The sequence below is a fragment of the Oncorhynchus nerka genome, linkage group LG24, assembly GCF_034236695.1.
Source record: "Oncorhynchus nerka isolate Pitt River linkage group LG24, Oner_Uvic_2.0, whole genome shotgun sequence".
NCBI classification, from domain to species: Eukaryota; Metazoa; Chordata; class Actinopteri; order Salmoniformes; family Salmonidae; genus Oncorhynchus; species Oncorhynchus nerka.
The window spans coordinates 80,976,543-80,995,994 of NC_088419.1; the positions used below are offsets into that span (position 1 = coordinate 80,976,543).

At 44.4% G+C, this 19,452-nt stretch overlaps 1 protein-coding gene across 1 annotated transcript in view; it reads right to left on the reverse strand.

The window, feature by feature from the left end:
- LOC115108771 (collagen alpha-1(XXIV) chain) overlaps nucleotides 1-19,452 on the reverse strand; it is a 296,583-nt gene that overhangs the window by 3,026 nt on the left and 274,105 nt on the right. The window contains exons 56-58 of the mRNA XM_065009201.1: nucleotides 17,091-17,144; nucleotides 16,424-16,592; nucleotides 15,944-16,053 (exon numbers count right to left, since the gene is read on the reverse strand). Coding sequence (XP_064865273.1) covers nucleotides 15,944-16,053; nucleotides 16,424-16,592; nucleotides 17,091-17,144 — 333 coding nt within the window. The remainder of the gene's footprint in view (nucleotides 1-15,943; nucleotides 16,054-16,423; nucleotides 16,593-17,090; nucleotides 17,145-19,452) is intronic.

The window sequence follows — 19,452 nt, forward strand, 5'->3', positions numbered from 1 at the left end:
GGGGAATTTGGATTATCGATTGCAATGGTCATAAACTGTACAGCACCAGCAGAGAAGAAGTCTAAGACATTCTAAGTGATTTCACAGCCGAGGCCGTGCATGAAATCCTGTCGGTGAATGTTCTGCCATCACAGGCCCCTGAGCCTGTGTTGGGATGTATTTTGGAGTGGACAGTGATTGAAGAAGTGGGATGGGTTTTCTTAGTTGACGTGCTTCATTTTGTATGATGTCGTTTTCCCACAAAGTTTCTTTAGTTTCTTATTCAACACCCTGTCCAGCTGGTGTCGGCAATGCAGCATTAACATTGGATGCCAACCGCCGGTAAACACCATCCAAGAAGAGGTAGAGGGACTACAGGGCTTAGCAGGTCTCTCGCTAAAAAGAGATGTCGGCTTGGAAAAGTTGAATATTGAAAAGACTGAGGGAGGCAGAGAATGTGTCTGAATCTGTTGAAGCGAACAATAACAAGGGAGATGGTATATCGAGGAAGATTGGTGTCAAATTCAAACAGAGTGAGCCGGACGCCAGTTTGAGTTCTGGAGGTGAAATGGAAGTGGTAGAAGGTGTTGTGAGGAACTCGGAGCCCGAGCATTGCATTGATGGACATGGTTATGATAAAGATACGTTTGGTCCAGTGGGAGTGAGATTTTTGAAGAGGGTGGAACCTGTCCTTTTGGCTAATCCATGGGTGGTTTCAGGTTGGGTGGAAAAGATGGTTGGTGCTGTTGAGTCGATGAAGGTAACCCGAAGTGGGCTTGTAATGTTTCTTTATGTTTCTTCAGATCAGAGTGAGCAGGACGCTCTGTGCAACGCAACTTAAGTCAAGATCACCATCATCGACTCAGTGGGTTTTGTCCAACATGTCTCTGGACCCACTCACTGTCACAGTCATACGCTGGACCTAGTTTTGTCCCATGGAATAAATGTTGTGGATCTTAATGTTTTTCCTCATAATCCTGGACTATCGGACCACCATTTTATTACGTTTGCAATTGCAACAAATAATCTGCTCAGACCCCAACCAAGGAACATCAAAAGTCGTGCTATAAATTCACAGACAACACAAAGATTCCTTGATGCCCTTCCAGACTCCCTCTGCCTACCCAAGGACGCCAGAGGACAAAAATCCGTTAACCACCTAACTGAGTATCTCAATTTAACCTTGCGCAATACCCTAGATGCAGTTGCACCCCTAAAAACTAAAAAAATGTCTCATAAGAAACTAGCTCCCTGGTACACAGAAAATACCCGAGCTCTGAAGCAAGCTTCAGAAAATTGGAACGGAAATGGCGCCACACCAAACTGGAAGTCTTCCGACTAGCTTGGAAGGACGGTACCGTGCAGTACCGAAGAGCCCTTACTGCTGCTCGATCATCCTATTTTTCTAACTTAATTGAGGAAAATAAGAACAATCCGAAATTCCTTTTTGATACTGTCGCAAAGCTAACTAAAAAGCAGCATTCCCCAAGAGAGGATGACTTTCACTTTAGCAGTGATAAATTCATGAACTTCTTTGAGGAAAAGATTATGATTATTAGAAAGCAAATTACGGACTCCTCTTTAAACCTGCGTATTCCTCCAAACCTCAGTTGTCCTGAGTCTGCACAACTCTGCCAGGACCTAGGATCAAGAGAGACGCTCAAGTCTTTTAGTACTATATCTCTTGACACAATGATGAAAATAATCATGGCCTCTAAACCTTCAAGCTGCATACTGGACCCTATTCCAACTAAACTACTGAAAGAGCTGCTTCCTGTGCTTGGCCCTCCTATGTTGAACATAATAAACGGCTCTCTATCCACTGGATGTGTACCAAACTCACTAAAAGTGGCAGTAATAAAGCCTCTCTTGAAAAAGCCAAACCTTGACCCAGAAAATATAAAAAACTATCGGCCTATATCGAATCTTCCATTCCTCTCAAAAATTTTAGAGAAGGCTGTTGCGCAGCAACTCACTGCCTTCCTGAAGACAAACAATGTATACGAAATGCTTCAGTCTGGTTTTAGACCCCATCATAGCACTGAGACGGCACTTGTGAAGGTGGTAAATGACATTTTAATGGCAACGGACCGAGGCTCTGCATCTGTCCTCGTGCTCCTAGACCTTAGTGCTGCTTTTGATACCATCGATCACCACATTCTTTTGGAGAGATTGGAAACCCAAATTGGTCTACACGGACATGTTCTGGCCTGGTTTAGATCTTATCTGTCGGAAAGATATCAGTTTGTCTCTGTGAATGGTTTGTCCTCTGACAAATCAACTGTAAATTTCGGTGTTCCTCAAGGTTCTGTTTTAGGACCACTATTGTTTTCACTATATATTTTACCTCTTGGGGATGTTATTCGAAAACATAATGTTAACTTTCACTGCTATGCGGATGACACACAGCTGTACATTTCAATGAAACATGGTGAAGCCCCAAAATTGCCCTCGCTAGAAGCATGTGTTTCAGACATAAGGAAGTGGATGGCTGCAAACTTTCTACTATTAAACTCGGACAAAACAGAGATGCTTGTTCTAGGTCCCAAGAAACAAAGAGATCTTCTGTTGAATCTGACAATTAATCTTAATGGTTGTACAGTCGTCTCAAATAAAACTGTGAAGGACCTCGGCGTTACTCTGGACCCTGATCTCTCTTTTGAAGAACATATCAAGACCATTTCGAGGACAGCTTTTTTCCATCTACGTAACATTGAACAATCAGAAACTTTCTGTCCAAAAATGATGCAGAAAAATTAATCCATGCTTTTGTCACTTCTAGGTTAGACTACTGCAATGCTCTATTTTCCGGCTACCCGGATAAAGCACTAAATAAACTTCAGTTAGTGCTGAATACGGCTGCTAGAATCCTGACTAGAACCAAAAAATTTGATCATATTACTCCAGTGCTAGCCTCTCTACACTGGCTTCCTGTCAAAGCAAGGGCTGATTTCAAGGTTTTACTGCTAACCTACAAAGCATTACATGGGCTTGCTCCTACCTATCTCTCTGATTTGGTCCTGCCGTACATACCTACAGGTACGCTACGGTCACAAGACGCAGGCCTCCTAATTGTCCCTAGAATTTCTAAGCAAACAGCTGGAGGCAGGGCTTTCTCCTATAGAGCTCCATTTTTATGGAACGGTCTGCCTACCCATGTCAGAGACGCAAACTCGGTCTCAACCTTTAAGTCTTTACTGAAGACTCATCTCTTCAGTGGGTCATATGATTGAGTGTAGTCTGGCCCAGGAGTGGGAAGGTGAACGGAAAGGCTCTGGAGCAACGAACCGCCCTTGCTGTCTCTGCCTGGCCGATTCCCCTCTTTCCACTGGGATTCTCTGCCTCTACCCTGTTACGGGGCTGAGTCACTGGCTTACTGGGGCTCTCTCATGCCGTCCCTGGGGGTGCGTCACCTGGGTGGGTTGATTCACTGTTGTGGTCGGCCTGTCTGGGTTGGCGCCCCCCTTGGGTTGAGCTGTGGCGGAGATCTTTGTGGGCTATACTCGGCCTTGTCTCAGGATGGTAAGTTGGTGGTTGAAGATATCCCTCTAGTGGTGTGGGGCTGTGCTTTGGCAAAGTGGGTGGGGTTATATCCTTCCTGTTTGGCCCTGTCCGGGGTGTCCTCGGATGGGGCCACAGTGTCTCCTGACCCCTCCTGTCTCAGCCTCCAGTATTTATGCTGCATTAGTTTATGTGTCGGGGCTAGGGTCAGTTTGTTATATCTGGAGTACTTCTCCTGTCCTATTCGGTGTCCTGTGTGAATCTAAGTGTGCGTTCTCTAATTCTCTCCTTCTCTCTTTCTTTCTCTCTCTCGGAGGACCTGAGCCCTAGGACCATGCCCCAGGACTACCTGACATGATGACTCCTTGCTGTCCCCAGTCCACCTGGCCATGCTGCTGCTCCAGTTTCAACTGGCCTGGGCCCTAGGACCATGTCCCAGGACTACCTGACATGATGACTCCTTGCTGTCCCCAGTCCACCTGGCCATGCTGCTGCTCCAGTTTCAACTGTTCTGCCTTACTATTATTCAACCATGCTGGTCATTTATGAACATTTGAACATCTTGGCCACGTTCTGTTATAATCTCCACCCGGCACAGCCAGAAGAGGACTGGCCACCCCACATATGCTCTCTCTAATTCTCTCTTTCTTTCTCTCTCTCGGAGGACCTGAGCCCTAGGACCGTGCCCCAGGACTACCTGACATGATGACTCCTTGCTGTCCTCAGTCTACCTGACTGTGCTGCTGCTCCAGTTTCAACTGTTCTGCCTTATTATTATTCGACCATGCTGGTCATTTATGAACATTTGAACATCTTGGTCATGTTCTGTTATAATCTCTACCCGGCACAGCCAGAAGAGGACTGGCCACCCCACATAGCCTGGTTCCTCTCTAGGTTTCTTCCTAGGTTTTGGCCTTTCTAGGGAGTTTTTCCTAGCCACCGTGCTTTTACACCTGCATTGTTTGCTGTTTGGGGTTTTAGGCTGGGTTTCTGTACAGCACTTTGAGATATCAGCTGATGTACGAAGGGCTATATAAATAAATTTGATTTGATTTGATTTGAAGATCTGTTTCTTGCTATTTCTGGTGTTTGCCGTCTGGAGTCAGTCTTTACCAGACAAGGTCATGTCAGGATATATCAGTTACCCTGTTAGAGCGTTTGTGGCAAGTCCACTGCGCTGTTTCTGGTGTAACATGTATGGTCATGTCGCAGTAGTGTGTAGGAGGGAGATTCCAAGATGTGGGAAGTGTGCAAGAGGGCATGGGATAGAGGGTTGTGTAGTTTCAGTGGATAAAGGTGTGTGTCAACTGCAGGGGTGCACATGTTGCTGGGGATCGGTCAAATGCAACAAAGGCAGGTTGAAGTAGCTAGAGCCAGAGTAGTGCAGAAGGTGTCTTATGCTGAGGCAGTGAAGAAAGTAGAGGAGGATGGGTCATGGGTGAGGGATTCGGAGAGGTTCCCTGCGAATAGCAGATCTGTGCCAGCACAGAGGGATAGGCCAATGAGTGATATATGCTTTAATAAGGTTGGCTTCTTAGTGTTCATGGCAATGGTTATCAACTTTACTGTAGAAATTAAACGTAAATCACCGAAAATAGATGTTGTGGTGGCAGCTGCAGAGAAGTACTTGGGGAAGGAGATTTGACTTCAGAAGAGTTACATTGTGTGTTGAGTGGTAGTGTCCTGTCCTCTCAGGCCGTTGGCCTGGGGTAGGATCAGATAGGGTTAGTAGTGGAATAAGCTGATGCGTTTTAATGAGTATAGGGTTAGTTGGTAGGGTAATTAAAATATATGTATATTATTCGGTTTCCATTTCCCATCGCAAAGTGTAATGGATCTATACTATAGTTCAGTGGAAATGCAACATATTGGATGCGAACCACCGTTAAACCTCACCGAAGAAGACATGGATTGTGTATGTTAAAACAGTAACGTTTGTTTCACCTTGTCATTTCCGGTCACAACTTGCAGACTTGTTTACGTGTTGCTGTGCGTTTTGTTGCCAACCTTCCTTTGCTACCTGACAACTTTACGGTTTTTACTTTTTAATTACCGTTTATATTTTTAGTTTTCCCTCACTCAACTTTTTTTTCATTCAACTTTTTCACTCCGGACATGGTTCGTCAGGACCTATAACAGCCGAAGCTAAGTAGTAACATTAACACGATGCCTTCTAATTGCAGTCGCTGTACTCATAATATACAGGAGAACAATCGCCTTACGGCGAGGATAGTTGTGCTGCAAGCCCAGTTTCAGACGCAATCGTTAGGCAAGGGTAATTTCAGTGTAGGAAAGAATGAAACAGTGTCTGTGCCACCAGTAAGTACAGATAATAACGTTAGTACAAATCCCCTCGCAAATCCCCTCGTCCCCGCAGCCGGACAATTTTCTCATGGCTTCTGGAGGGAAATGCTGTAGGAATGCTCATCCGGTGTCGCTCATTCAGCCGACAGAAACTTTCAACCGGTTTTCCCCATTAAGCAGCGCTTCGGAGTCTGAGGCCGAGCCTTCTCGTCTCTACTCCTCCCATTACGGGGTCTGAGACGCCGAAGCCTCCCACCATTAGCTCTGACAAATTGAAAACCCTAGTCATTGGCGACTCCATTACCCGCAGTATTAGACTTAAAACAAATCATCCAGCGATCATACACTGTTTAACAGGGGGCAGGGCTACTGTCGTTAAGGCTAATCTGAAGATGGTGCAGGCTATAGCTAAAACTGGCGAGTGTAGAGAGTATAGAGATATTGTTATCCACATCGGCACCAACGATGTTAGGATGAAACAGTCAGAGGTCACCAAGCGCAACATAGCTTTAGCGTGTAAATCAGCTAGAAAGATGTGTCGGCATTGAGTAATTGTCTCTGGCCCTCTCCCAGTTAGGGGGAGTGATGAGCTCTACAGCAATCTCACAACTCAATCGCTGGTTGAAAACTGTTTTCTGCCCCTCCCGAAAGATAGAATTTGTAGATAATTGGCCCTCTTTCTGGGACTCACCCACAAACAGGAACAAGCCTGGCCTGCTGAGGAGTGACTGAATCCATTCTAGCTGGAGGGGTGCTCTCATCTTATCTACCAACATAGACAGGGCTCGAAATCCTCTAGCTCCACAATGAAATAGGGTGCAGGCCAGGCAGCAGGCTGTTAGCCAGCCTGCCAGCTTAGTGGTCTGCCACTAGCACAGTCAGTGTAGTCAGCTCAGCTATCCCCATTGAGACAGTGTCTGTGCCTCGACCTAGGTTGGGCAAAATTAAACATGGCGGTGTTCGCCTTAGCAATCTCACTAGGATAAAGACCTCCTCCATTCCTGCCATTATTGAAAGAGATCGTGATACCTCACATCTCAAAATAGGGCTACTTAATGTTAGATCCCTCACTTCAAAGGCAGTTATAGTCAATGGACTAATCACTGATCATAATCTTGATTTGATTGGCCTGACTGAAACATGGCTTAAATGAGGCCTCACGTTTTTGTCTTTTGAGCTTCTAGTCATGAAATCTATGCAGCCTACTCAATCACTTTTTATAGCTACTGTTTACAGGCCTCCTGGGCCATATACAGCGTTCTTCACTGAGTTCCCTGAATTCCTATCGGACCTTGTAGTCATAGCAGATAATATTCTAATTTTTGGTGATTTTAGTATTCACATGGAAAAATCCACAGACCCACTCCAAAAGGCTTTCGGAGCCATCATCGACTCAGTGGGTTTTGTCCAACACGTCCCTGGACCTACTCACTGTCACAGTCCTACTCTGGACCTAGTTTTGTCCCATGGAATAAATGTTGTGGATCTTAATGTTTTTCCTCATAATCCTGGACTATCGGACCACCATTTTATTACGTTTGCAATTGCAAAAAAAAGAATCTGCTCAGACCCCAACCAAGGAGCATCAAATGTCCGACTATAAATTCTCAGACAACACAAAGATTCCTTGATGGCCTTGATGCCCAGACTCCCTCTGCCTACCCAAGGATGTCAGAGGACAAAAATCAGAGGACAAAAATCAGTTAACCACCTAACTGAGGAACTCAATTTAACCTTGCGCAATACCCTAGATGCAGTTGCACCCCTAAAAACTAAAAACATTTGTCATAAGAAACTAGCTCCCTGGTATACAGAAAATACCCGAGCTCTGAAGCAAGCTTCCAGAAAATTGGAACGGAAATGGTGCCACACCAAACTGGAAGTCTTCCGACTAGCTTGGAAAGATAGTACCGTGCAGTATCGAAGAGCCCTCACTGCTGCTCGATCATCCTATTTTTCCAACTTAATTGAGGAAAATAAGAACAATCCGAAATATATTTTTGATAATGTCGCAAAGCAGCATTCCCCAAGAGAGGATGGCTTTCACTTCAGCAGTAATAAATTCATGAACTTCTTTGAGGAAAAGATCATGATCATTAGAAAGCAATTTACAGACTCCTCTTTAAATCTGCGTATTCCTCCAAAGCTCAGTTGTCCTGAGTCTGCACAACTCTGCCAGGACCTAGGATCAAGAGAGACACTCAAGTGTTTTAGTACTATATCTCTTGACACATTGATGAAAATAATCATGGCCTCTGAACCTCCAAGCTGCATACTGGACCCTATTCCAACTAAACTACTGAAAGAACTGCTTCCTGTGCTTGGCCCTCCTATGTTGAACATAATAAACGTCTCTCTATCCACCGGATGTATACCAAACACACTAAAAATGGCAGTAATAAAGCCTCTCTTGAAAAAGCCAAACCTTGACCCAGAAAATATAAAAAACTAATCAGCCTATATCGAATCTTCCATTCCTCTCAATTTTTTTGAAAAAGCTGTTGCGCAGCAACTCACTGCCATCCTGAAGACAAACAATGTATACGAAATGCTTCAGTCTGGTTTTAGACCCCATCATAGCACTGAGACTGCACCTGTGAAGGTGGTAAATGACCTTTTAATGGCGTCAGACTAAGGCTCTGAGCATCTGTCCTCGTGCTCCTAGACCTTAGTGCTGCTTTAGATACCATCGATCACCACATTCTTTTGGAGAGATTGGAAACCCAAATTGGTCTACACGGACAAGTTCTGGCCTGGTTTAGATCGTATCTGTCGGAAAGATATCAGTTTGTCTCTGTGAATGGTTTGTCCTCTGACAAATCAACTGTAAATTTCGGTGTTCCTAAAGGTTCCGTTTTAGGACCACTATTGTTTTCTCTATATATTTGACCTCTTGGGGATGTCATTCAAAAACAAAATGTTAACTTTCACTGCTATGCGGATGACACACAGATGTACATTTCAATTAAACATGGTGAAGCCCAAAATTGCCCTCGCTAGAAGCCTGTGTTTCAGACATAAGGAAATGGGTGGCTGCAAACGTTCTACTTTTAAACTCGGACAAAACAGAGATGCTTGTTCTAGGTCCCAAGAAACAAAGAGATCTTCTGTTGAATCTGACAATTAATCTGGATGGTTGTATAGTCTTCTCGAATAAAACTGTGAAGGACCTCTGAGTTACTCTGGACCATGATCTCTCTTTTGACGAACATAGACTGTTTCAAGGACAGCTTTTTTCCATCTATGTAACATTGCAAAAATCAGAAACTTTCTGTCCAAAAATGATGCAGAAAAATGAATCCATGCTTTTGTTACTTCTAGGTTAGACTACTGCAATGCTCTACTTTCCGGCTACCCGGATAAAGCACTACATAAATTTCAGTTAGTGCTAAATACGGCTGATAGAATCCTGACTAGAAACACATGTTTTAAAATCATATTACTCCAGTGCTAGCCTCCCTATACTGGCTGATTTCAAGGTTTTACTGCTAACCTACAAACAATTACATGGGCTTGCTCCTACCTATCTTTCTGATTTGGTCCTGCCGTACATACCTACACGTACTCTACGGTCACAAGACGCAGGCCTCCTAATTGTCCCATTTCTAAGCAAACAGCTGGAGGCAGGGCTTTCTCCTATAGAGCTCAATTTTTATGGAACGGTCTGCCTACCCATGTGAGAGACGCAGACTCGGTCTCAACCTTTAAGTCTTTACTGAAGACATATCTATCTCTTCACTGGGTCATATGATTGAGTGTAGTCTGGCCCAGGAGTGAAGGTGAACGGAAAGGCTCTGGAGCAACGAACCGCCCTTGCTGTCTCTGCCTGGCAGGTTCCCCTCTCTCCACTGGGATTCTCTGCCTCTAACACTATTACAGGGGCTGAGTCACTGGCTTACTGGTGCTCTTCCATGCCGTCCCTGGGAGGGGTGCATCACTTGAGTGGGTTGAGTCATTGACGTGATCTTCCTGTCTGATCTTCCTGTCCCCCCCCCCCCCCCCCCTGGGTTGTGCTGTGGCGGAGATCTTTGTGGGCTATACTCGGCCTTGTCTCAGGTTGGTAAGTTGGTGGTTGAAGATATCCCTCTAGTGGTGTGGGGGCTGTGCTTTCGCAAAGTGGGTGGGGTTATATCCTTCCTGTTTGGTCCTGTCCGGGGGTATCGTTTGATGGGGCTACACTGTCTCCTGACCCCTCCTGTCTCAGCCTCCAGTATTTATGCAGCTGTAGTTTATGTGTCGGGGGGCTAGGGTCAGTTTGTTATATCTGGAGTACTTCTCCTGTCTTATCCGGTGTCCTGCGTGTATTTAACTATGCTCTGTCTAATTCTCTCTTTCTTTCTCTCTCTCAGAGGACCTGTTCACCGGACGTGCTACCTGTCCCAGACCTGCTGTTTTCAACTCTCTAGAGACAGCAGGAGCGGTAGAGATACTCTTAATGATCGGGTATGAAAAGCCAACTGACATTTACTCCTGAGGTGCTGACTTGCTGCACCCTCGACAACAACTGTGATTATTATTATTTGACCATGCTGGTCATTTATGAACATTTGAACATCTTGGACATGTTCTGTTATAATCTCCACCCGTCACAGCCAGAAGAGGACTGGCCACCCCTCATAGCCTGGTTCCTCTCTAGGTTTCTTCCTAGGTTTTGGCCTTTCTAGGGAGTTATTATTATTATTTTGTACATAATGTTTCTGCCACCGTCTCTTATGACCAAAAAGAGCTTCTAGATATCAGAACAGCGATTACTCAACTGGACAAAGATTTTTTCTTTAATGAGTCGGACGTGAAGGATTTACTTCAGACACCAGACAAGGCCCAAATCCCTGTGATTCGCATGAGAAAGAGATGGAGATATCGCAGAGGTAGGTCTGGGTGCATTGTAAGGATCTGACGTCGAATGGGTAATCTGCCTCTACCATCAGTCCTATTAGCCAATGTACAATCATTGGATAACAAAATAGATGAGCTACGATCACGAACATCCTACCAACGGGGCATTAAAAACTGTAATATCTTATATTTCCGCGAGTCGTGGCTGTATGACGACATGAATAACATACAGCTGGTGGGGTTTACACTGCATCTGCAAGATAGAACAGCTGCCTCTGGTAAGACAAGGAGTGGTGGTCTGTGTATATTTGTAAACAACAGCTGGTGCACAAAATCTAATATTAACCTCTTCAACCTATGGGGGCGCTATGTCATTATTGGATTAAAAAACGTGCCCGTTTTAAGCGCAATATTTTGTCACGAAAAGATGCTCGACTATGCATGTAATTGGCAGCTTTGGAAAGAAAACACTCTGACATTTCCAAAACTGCAAAGATATTATCTGTGAGTGCCCCAGAACTGATGCTACAGGCGAAACTAAGATGAAACTTCAAACAGGAAATGAGCAGGATTTTTGACGCTCTGTTTTTCATTGTCTCCTTATATGGCTGTGAAAGCGCCACGAATTAGCCTGCCCTTTCTATCGTTTCTCCAAGTTGTCTGCAGCATTGTGACGTATTTGTAGGCATATCATTGGAAGATTGGCCATAAGAGACTACATTTACCAGGGGTCTGCCCGGTGTCCTTTGTTGAAATTGTTGAGTAATCTCCAAGCTGCTCGCATTCATCCATGTGATTGAGACAGAGAGGAGACTTCCAGGAATGATATATCATGAAGAGATATGTGAAAAACACCTTGAGGATTGATTCTAAACAACGTTTACCATGTTTCAGTCGATATTATGGAGTTAATGTGGAAAAAAGTTTGGCGTTTGGATGAATTAATTTTCATTTTTCTTTAGTAGCCAAACATGACGCAGAAAACGGACGGATTTCTCCTGCACAAATAATCTTTCAGGAAAAACTGAACATTTGCTATCTAACTGAGAGTCTCCTCATTGAAAACATCCGAAGTTCTTCAAAGGTAAATGATTTTATTTGAATGGTTTTCTGTTTTTTGTGAAAATGTTGCCTGCTGAATGCTAACGCTAAATGCTATGCTAACGCTAAATGCTGTTACACAAATGCTTGTTTTGCTATGGTTGAGAAGCATATTTTTGAAAATCTGAGATGACAGTGTTGTTAACAAAAGGCTAAGCTTGAGAGCTAGCATATTTATTTAATTTCATTTGCGATTTTCATGAATAGTTAACGTTGCGTTATGGTAATGAGCTTGAGGCTGTATTCACGATCCCGGATCCGGGATGGCTCGACGCAAGAAGTTAAGGAAGTCTCGAGGTTTTGCTCGCCTGAGATAAGAGTATCTCATGATAAGCTGTAGACCACACTATTTACCAAGAGAGTTTTCATCTATATTTTTCGTAGCTGTCTATTTACCACCACAAACCGATGCTGGCACTAATACCGCACTCAATGTCTGTATAAGGCCATAAGCAAACAGGAAAACGCTCATCCTGAGGCGGCACTACTAGTGGCCGGGGAGTTCAATGCAGGGAAACTTAAATCAGTTTTACCTAATTTCTATCAGCATGTTAAATATGCAATCAGAGGAAAAAAACTCTAGACCACCTTTACTCTACACACACAGATGCATACAAGCTCTCCCCCGCCCTACATTTGGCAAATTTAACCATCATTCTATCCTCCTGATTCCTGCTTACAAGCAAAAACTAAAGCAGAAAGCACCAGTGACTAGATCAATAAAGAAGTGGTCAGATGATGCAGATGCTAAGCTAAAGGACTGTTTTGCTAGCACAGACTTGAATATGTTCCGGGATTTTTCCGATGGCATTGAGGAGTACACCACATCAGTCACTGGCTTCATCAATAAGTGCATTGATGACGTCGTCCCCACAGTGACTATACGTACATACCCCAACCAGAAGCCATGGATCACAGGCAACATCCGCACTGAGCTAAAGGGTAGAGCTGCCGCTTTCAAGGAGCGGGACTCAAACCCGGGCGCTTTAAGAAATCCTGCTATGCCCTCCTACGAACCATCAAACAGGCAAAGTGTCAATACAGGACTAAGATTGAATTGTACTACACCGGCTCCAACGCTCATCAGATGTGGCAGGGCTTGCAAACTATTACAAACTACAAAGGGAAGCACAGCCACAAGCAGCACAGTGACACGAACATCCCAGACGAGCTAAATTACTTCTATGCTCGCTCGAGGCAAGCAACATGCATGAGAGCATCAGCTGTTCCAGATGACTTTGATCACGCTCTCCGTAGCCGATGTGAGCAAGACCTTTAAACAGGGCAACATTCACAAGGCTTCAGGGCCAGATGGATTACCAGGATGTGTACTCCGAGCATGCGCTGACCAATTGGCAAGTGTCTTCACTGACATTTTCAACCTGTCCCTGACTGAGTCTGTAATACCAGCATGTTTCAAGCAGACCACTATAGTCCATATCCCAAAAACCCTAGACCCACTGCAATTTGCATACCGCCCCAACAGATCCACAGATGATGCAATCTCTATTGCACTCTACATTGCCCTTTCCCACCTGGACTAAAGGAACACCTATGTGAGAATGGACTGGCCACCCCCCATAGCCTGGTTCCTCTCTAGGTTTTGGCCTTTCTATGGAGTTTTTCCTAGCCACCGTGCTTCTACACCTGCATTGCTTGCTGTTTGGGGTTTTAGGCTGCGTTTCTGTACAGCACTTTGATATATCAGCAGATGTAAGAAGGGCTATATACTGTAAATAAATTTGATTTGACTACAGCTTAGCATTCAACACCATAGTGCCCTCAAAGCTCATCACTAAGGACCCTGGGACTATCTTATTTTTTTATCTTTATTTAACTAGGCAAGTCAGTTAAGGATAAATTCTTATTTTCAATGACAGCCTTTTCAATTAACAGTGGGTTAACTGCCTTGTTCAGGGGCAGAATGACAGATTTCAACCGTGTCAGCTTGGGGATTAGATCTTGCAACATTTCAGTTCTTAGTCCAACACTCTAACCACTAGGCTACCTGCCGCCGACTAAACACCTCCCTCTGCAACTGGATCCTGGACTTCCTGAGGGGCCGCCCCCAGGTGGTGAGGGAAGGTAACAACACATCCGCCACGCTGATCCTTAACACGGGGACCCATCATAGGTACGTGCTCAGTCCCCTCCTGTACTCCCTGTTCACTCATGACTGCATGGCCAGGCATGACTTTAACATCATCATTAACTTTGCAGACAGCACAACAGTGGTAGGCCTGATTACGACAATGATGAGACAGCCTATAGGGAGGTCAGAGACCTGGCCGTGTGGTGCCAGGATAACAACCTCTCTCTCAACGTGATCAAGACAAAGGAGATTATTGTGGACTACAGGAAAAGGAGGACAGAACACGCCCCCATTCACAAATACAATGACTTGAATGGGATTTGTGCCACAAATGCTAACATGTCAGTATGTGGAAACAGTGCCAGGGAAACTAAATCAAAGCATGGATTAATGAGATCATATCTTTGGAAGCCCAATGAGTCAAACATTTGGCTGTAATAGAAGAACACAAGGATCCAAATGTTTATGTTTTGACCTAAGATGTTTTGACCCATTTTGGTAACCAGAGCTCACACAATGTCCACTTGGTACACACTGATTGAATCAACATTGTTTCCACGTCATTTCAATGAAATTACATTGAATTGACATCTGTGCCCAGTGAGTGCTTGATGTGCAACAAAAGTCAGAAGCTATTCACCAATGTCCTCAGGATGTTGTTTCCCTGAATAGAAGTCAAAGTCATGTACAACAGGAGTTTCCAAACCTTGTCTCTCTTGAAAGCCATTCCTGACACTTAGAAAAAATGGAAATAAACAGTTGGATCATTAAGTGTTCTTCAATTACAGCCAAATGGTTGACTCACGGGGCTTCCAAATAACAGTTTTTTGGTTAAAGAGATAGTTCACCCAAATTACAAAGTGACAAATTGGTTTCCTTACCCTGTAAGCAGTCTATGAACAAGGTATGATCGCATTAATCCATGCTTTGGTTTAGTTTCACTGGCACTGTTTCCACACACTAACATGTTAGCATTTGTGGCACAAATCCCATTCAAGCCACAGGAATGATATTAGCATTTTTCGCACATCATGTTCAAATCATCTATAAGTGACTGTGTTGAGCTTGACAATCAATTTGGCACTGAGTCTACAAAACATTATGAACTCCTTCCTAATATTCAGTTGCACCCGCTTTTGCCCTCAGAACAGCCTCGATTTGTCAGGGCATGGACACTACAAGGTTTTGAAAGCTTTCCACAGGGATGCTGGTCCATGTTGACTCCAATGCTTCCCACAGTTGTGTCAAGTTGACTGATGTCCTTTGGGTGGTGGACCATTCTTGATACACACAGGAAACTGTTGAGTGTGAAATAACCTTGCAGTTCTTGACACACTCAAACTGGTGCTCCTGGCACCTACTACCAGACCCTGTTCAAAGGCAATTAAATATTTTGTCTTGTCCATCCACCCTCTGAATAGCAAACATACACAATCCATGTCTTCTTCGGTGAGGTTTAACGGTGGTTCGCATCCAATATGTTGCATTTCCACTGAACTATAGTATAGATCCATTACACTTTGCGATGGGAAATGGAAACCGAATAATATACATATATTTTAATTACCCTACCAACTAACCCTATACACATTAAAACGCATCAGCTTATTCCACTACTAACCCTATCTGATCCTACCCCAGGCCAACGGCCTGAGAGGACAGGACACTACCACTCAACACACAATGTAACTCTTCTGAAGTCAAATCTCCTTCCCCGAGTACTTCTCTGCAGCTGCCACCACAACATCTATTTTCGGTGATTTACGTTTAATTTCTACAGTAAAGTTGATAACCATTGCCATGAACACTAAGAAGCCAACCTTATTAAAGCATATATCACTCATTGGCCTATCCCTCTGTGCTGGCACAGATCTACTATTCACAGGAATCCTCTCCGAATCCCTCACCCATGACGCATCCTCATATTTCCCAAAAACTGTACAATACTGTTGAAGTTGCAGAGGGAAGGAAGAACATATGTGTTAGTGAGAATTCGACTTAAGTGGAAGTCAGGATTTGTGAATGTGAACGTGTTTTTCTTTAAACCTAGATAAAAATCTGTTTATTAAATTAGTGCTGCTTATGGACCAACTGGAGCCCCTGTGATGATGGAGTGCAGTGCTCGGTTACCTTGTTAGAGGCTACTGGGAGGAGACATGTCTGCCCGCCTGCCGTGAAGTTACAGAAGACCTCAATGGTGTCTGACGGACATCCCAGGTTAGGGTCGATCCAGTACAGTCCTACAGAGGTACAGGTGTTGGATCTTAATTTGATCACTCTGTTGTTGCAGGACATTTCCAGCAAAGTAGTAAATGCAGAGTTGTGGCATATTCAAGGTTCAAAAAGGCTTCTACAGTTTGTAATTTCCAATTTAAATTGTCAAGACTTGATTTGCCCCAACAAAAAATGTATCAACCCCTGCAAAAATACCCATTAATTATAATCCTCACAATAATTCACATTTCCTGCTGTTGCAGGATTATTTCCCTGGTCAAATTAAGATAGCAACTACAGTCTATACTACTGAGTAAATCTGTGAAGATTACTAATATTGATGTAGATTGGGAAAAGTGTCCATTAAATTGATAAATTCTGTAAATCGGTTCTCACCGTCAGAGAGCTTCTGTTGGCAGTCCAGCAGGTCCTTGCAAAACCGTGCCGGGTTCTCCCGGGTTCCGAGCGGTTTCTTCATGCTCTCGATCACACTGCTCAGGTAGTGCAGGGTCTTAAAGATCCCTGCATTCTGGTCCGAGAGGGACATCTCCGTGTTCTGGTAGATCTAGGCAAGCAGGGTTAGCATAGTCCACACAGTCCAGAGTGTTGCAGCATGCATGGGAAGAGGTTAGGAGAAAGCCACAGAGACAGCCAATCCAAAGCATGGACACATGGATGAATCAAACATTTCATAAGCATGAATTCATGCAGACACATGCAAGATGCATGCATAGAGGCACAACCCATATCCAACCATAGAAACACCATGTCAAAGTATTTAGAAAAGTTGCAAGCAATGTGTTTTGCATGTGTTAAACGCAATTAAATAAGGTTTATTTGTAGGCAAGGTAGTGACAGGCACCCACACATTAGTGAAAATACGTAGAATTAAAGAGCAAAAAACGAACAGGAAGTTTTTGTAAATTGCTTTACTGAAAATTGTCACTTAACAGTAAATATCATTAGAGTGAAGATATATCAACAGTGAATGTTACATATGGTAAATATGTTGTCTAAAGATTCAACTTTTGTCTCGTGTATAGACCAACAGTGAGTGCTTTACCTCTGTCCTCAAGGCACCATTGGACTCAAACAGAGAGTTGTACTCGATTCGTCTCTGAGGATACAACACCAACAACTACAGTTTAATCACAGAGGCAGTAATAAGCAGAAAGCAGTAAACCAGAGGCCTGTATCAACAAATCTACACATTTTTCAACTTAGTAGGGGCATACTAATCAATGTCACTGAAAGCCTCCTCCCTGATTATTACATAACAAAAATGCCATTGTAATATTGTAGTTTAGATTTATTGGTTCAATACAACTGTTGAAACAGCTCACAGAGCACCTGGAAAGGAAGGCCACACAGATTACACTGTATGCTCCGCTTCTATGCTACCTCTGGCCCTGCTGCTATAAGACTGTTGAAACAGCTCACAGAGCACAGGGAAAGGAAGGCCACACAGATTACACTGTATGCTCCACTTCTATGCTACCTCTGGCCCTGCTGCTATAAGACTGTTGAAACAGCTCACAGAGCACAGGGAAAGGAAGGCCACACAGATTACACTGTATGCTCCACCTTCTATGCTACCTCTGGCCCTGCTGCTATAAGACTGTTGAAACAGCTCACAGAGCACCTGGAAAGGAAGGCCACACAGATTACACTGTATGCTCCGCTTCTATGCTACCTCTGGCCCTGCTGCTATAAGACTGTTGAAACAGCTCACAGAGCACCTGGAAAGGAAGGCCACACAGATTACACTGTATGCTCCACTTCTATGCTACCTCTGGCCCTGCTGCTATAAGACTGTTGAAACAGCTCACAGAGCACAGGGAAAGGAAGGCCACACAGATTACACTGTATGCTCCACCTTCTATGCTACCTCTGGCCCTGCTGCTATAAGACTGTTGAAACAGCTCACAGAGCACCTGGAAAGGAAGGCCACACAGATTACACTGTATGCTCCGCTTCTATGCTACCTCTGGCCCTGCTGCTATAAGACTGTTGAAACAGCTCACAGAGCACCTGGAAAGGAAGGCCACACAGATTACACTGTATGCTCCACTTCTATGCTACCTCTGGCCCTGCTGCTATAAGACTGTTGAAACAGCTCACAGAGCACAGGGAAAGGAAGGCCACACAGATTACACTGTATGCTCCACTTCTATGCTACCTCTGGCCCTGCTGCTATAAGACTGTTGAAACAGCTCACAGGGTTGATTGAAAAACAAGAACTTAATACAACTTTAAATTGAAAAAAAAAGAAACAGCTCACAGAGCACCTGGAAAGGAAGGCCACACAGATTACACTGTATGCTCCACTTCTATGCTACCTCTGGCCCTGCTGCTATAAGACTGTTGAAACAGCTCACAGAGCACCTGGAAAGGAAGGCCACACAGATTACACTGTATGCTCCACCTTCTATGCTACCTCTGGCCCTGCTGCTATAAGACTGTTGAAACAGCTCACAGAGCACAGGGAAAGGAAGGCCACACAGATTACACTGTATGCTCCGCTTCTATGCTACCTCTGGCCCTGCTGCTATAAGACTGTTGAAACAGCTCACAGCACCTGGAAAGGAAGGCCACACAGATTACACTGTATGCTCCACTTCTATGCTACCTCTGGCCCTGCTGCTATAAGACTGTTGAAACAGCTCACAGAGCACCTGGAAAGGAAGGCCACACAGATTACACTGTATGCTCCGCTTCTATGCTACCTCTGGCCCTGCTGCTATAAGACTGTTGAAACAGCTCACAGAGCACCTGGAAAGGAAGGCCACACAGATTACACTGTATGCTCTGCTTCTATGCTACCTCTGGCCCTGCTGCTATAAGACTGTTGAAACAGCTCACAGAGCACAGGGAAAGGAAGGCCACACAGATTACACTGTATGCTCCGCTTCTATGCTACCTCTGGCCCTGCTGCTATAAGACTGTTGAAACAGCTCACAGAGCACAGGGAAAGGAAGGCCACACAGATTACACTGTATGCTCCACTTCTATGCTACCTCTGGCCCTGCTGCTATAAGACTGTTGAAACAGCTCACAGAGCACAGGGAAAGGAAGGCCACACAGATTACACTGTATGCTCCGCTTCTATGCTACCTCTGGCCCTGCTGCTATAAGACTGTTGAAACAGCTCACAGAGCACAGGGAAAGGAAGGCCACACAGATTACACTGTATGCTCCGCTTCTGTGCTACCTCTGGCCCTGCTGCTATAAGACTGTTGCTTTTTCCCATTCCATCAAAAGCCTTATCTAAGCTTAGCCTGGCACCAAGCCTAGGACAGAGAGAGAGAGAGAGAGAGAGAGAGAATACTTTTGTACTCGAAAAATACTCCATCATCAACAGGCTCTGTATTTCAGAAATCACACTGTCAAGTACCCATGATGCACTGTTCAACTATTTAGCCATT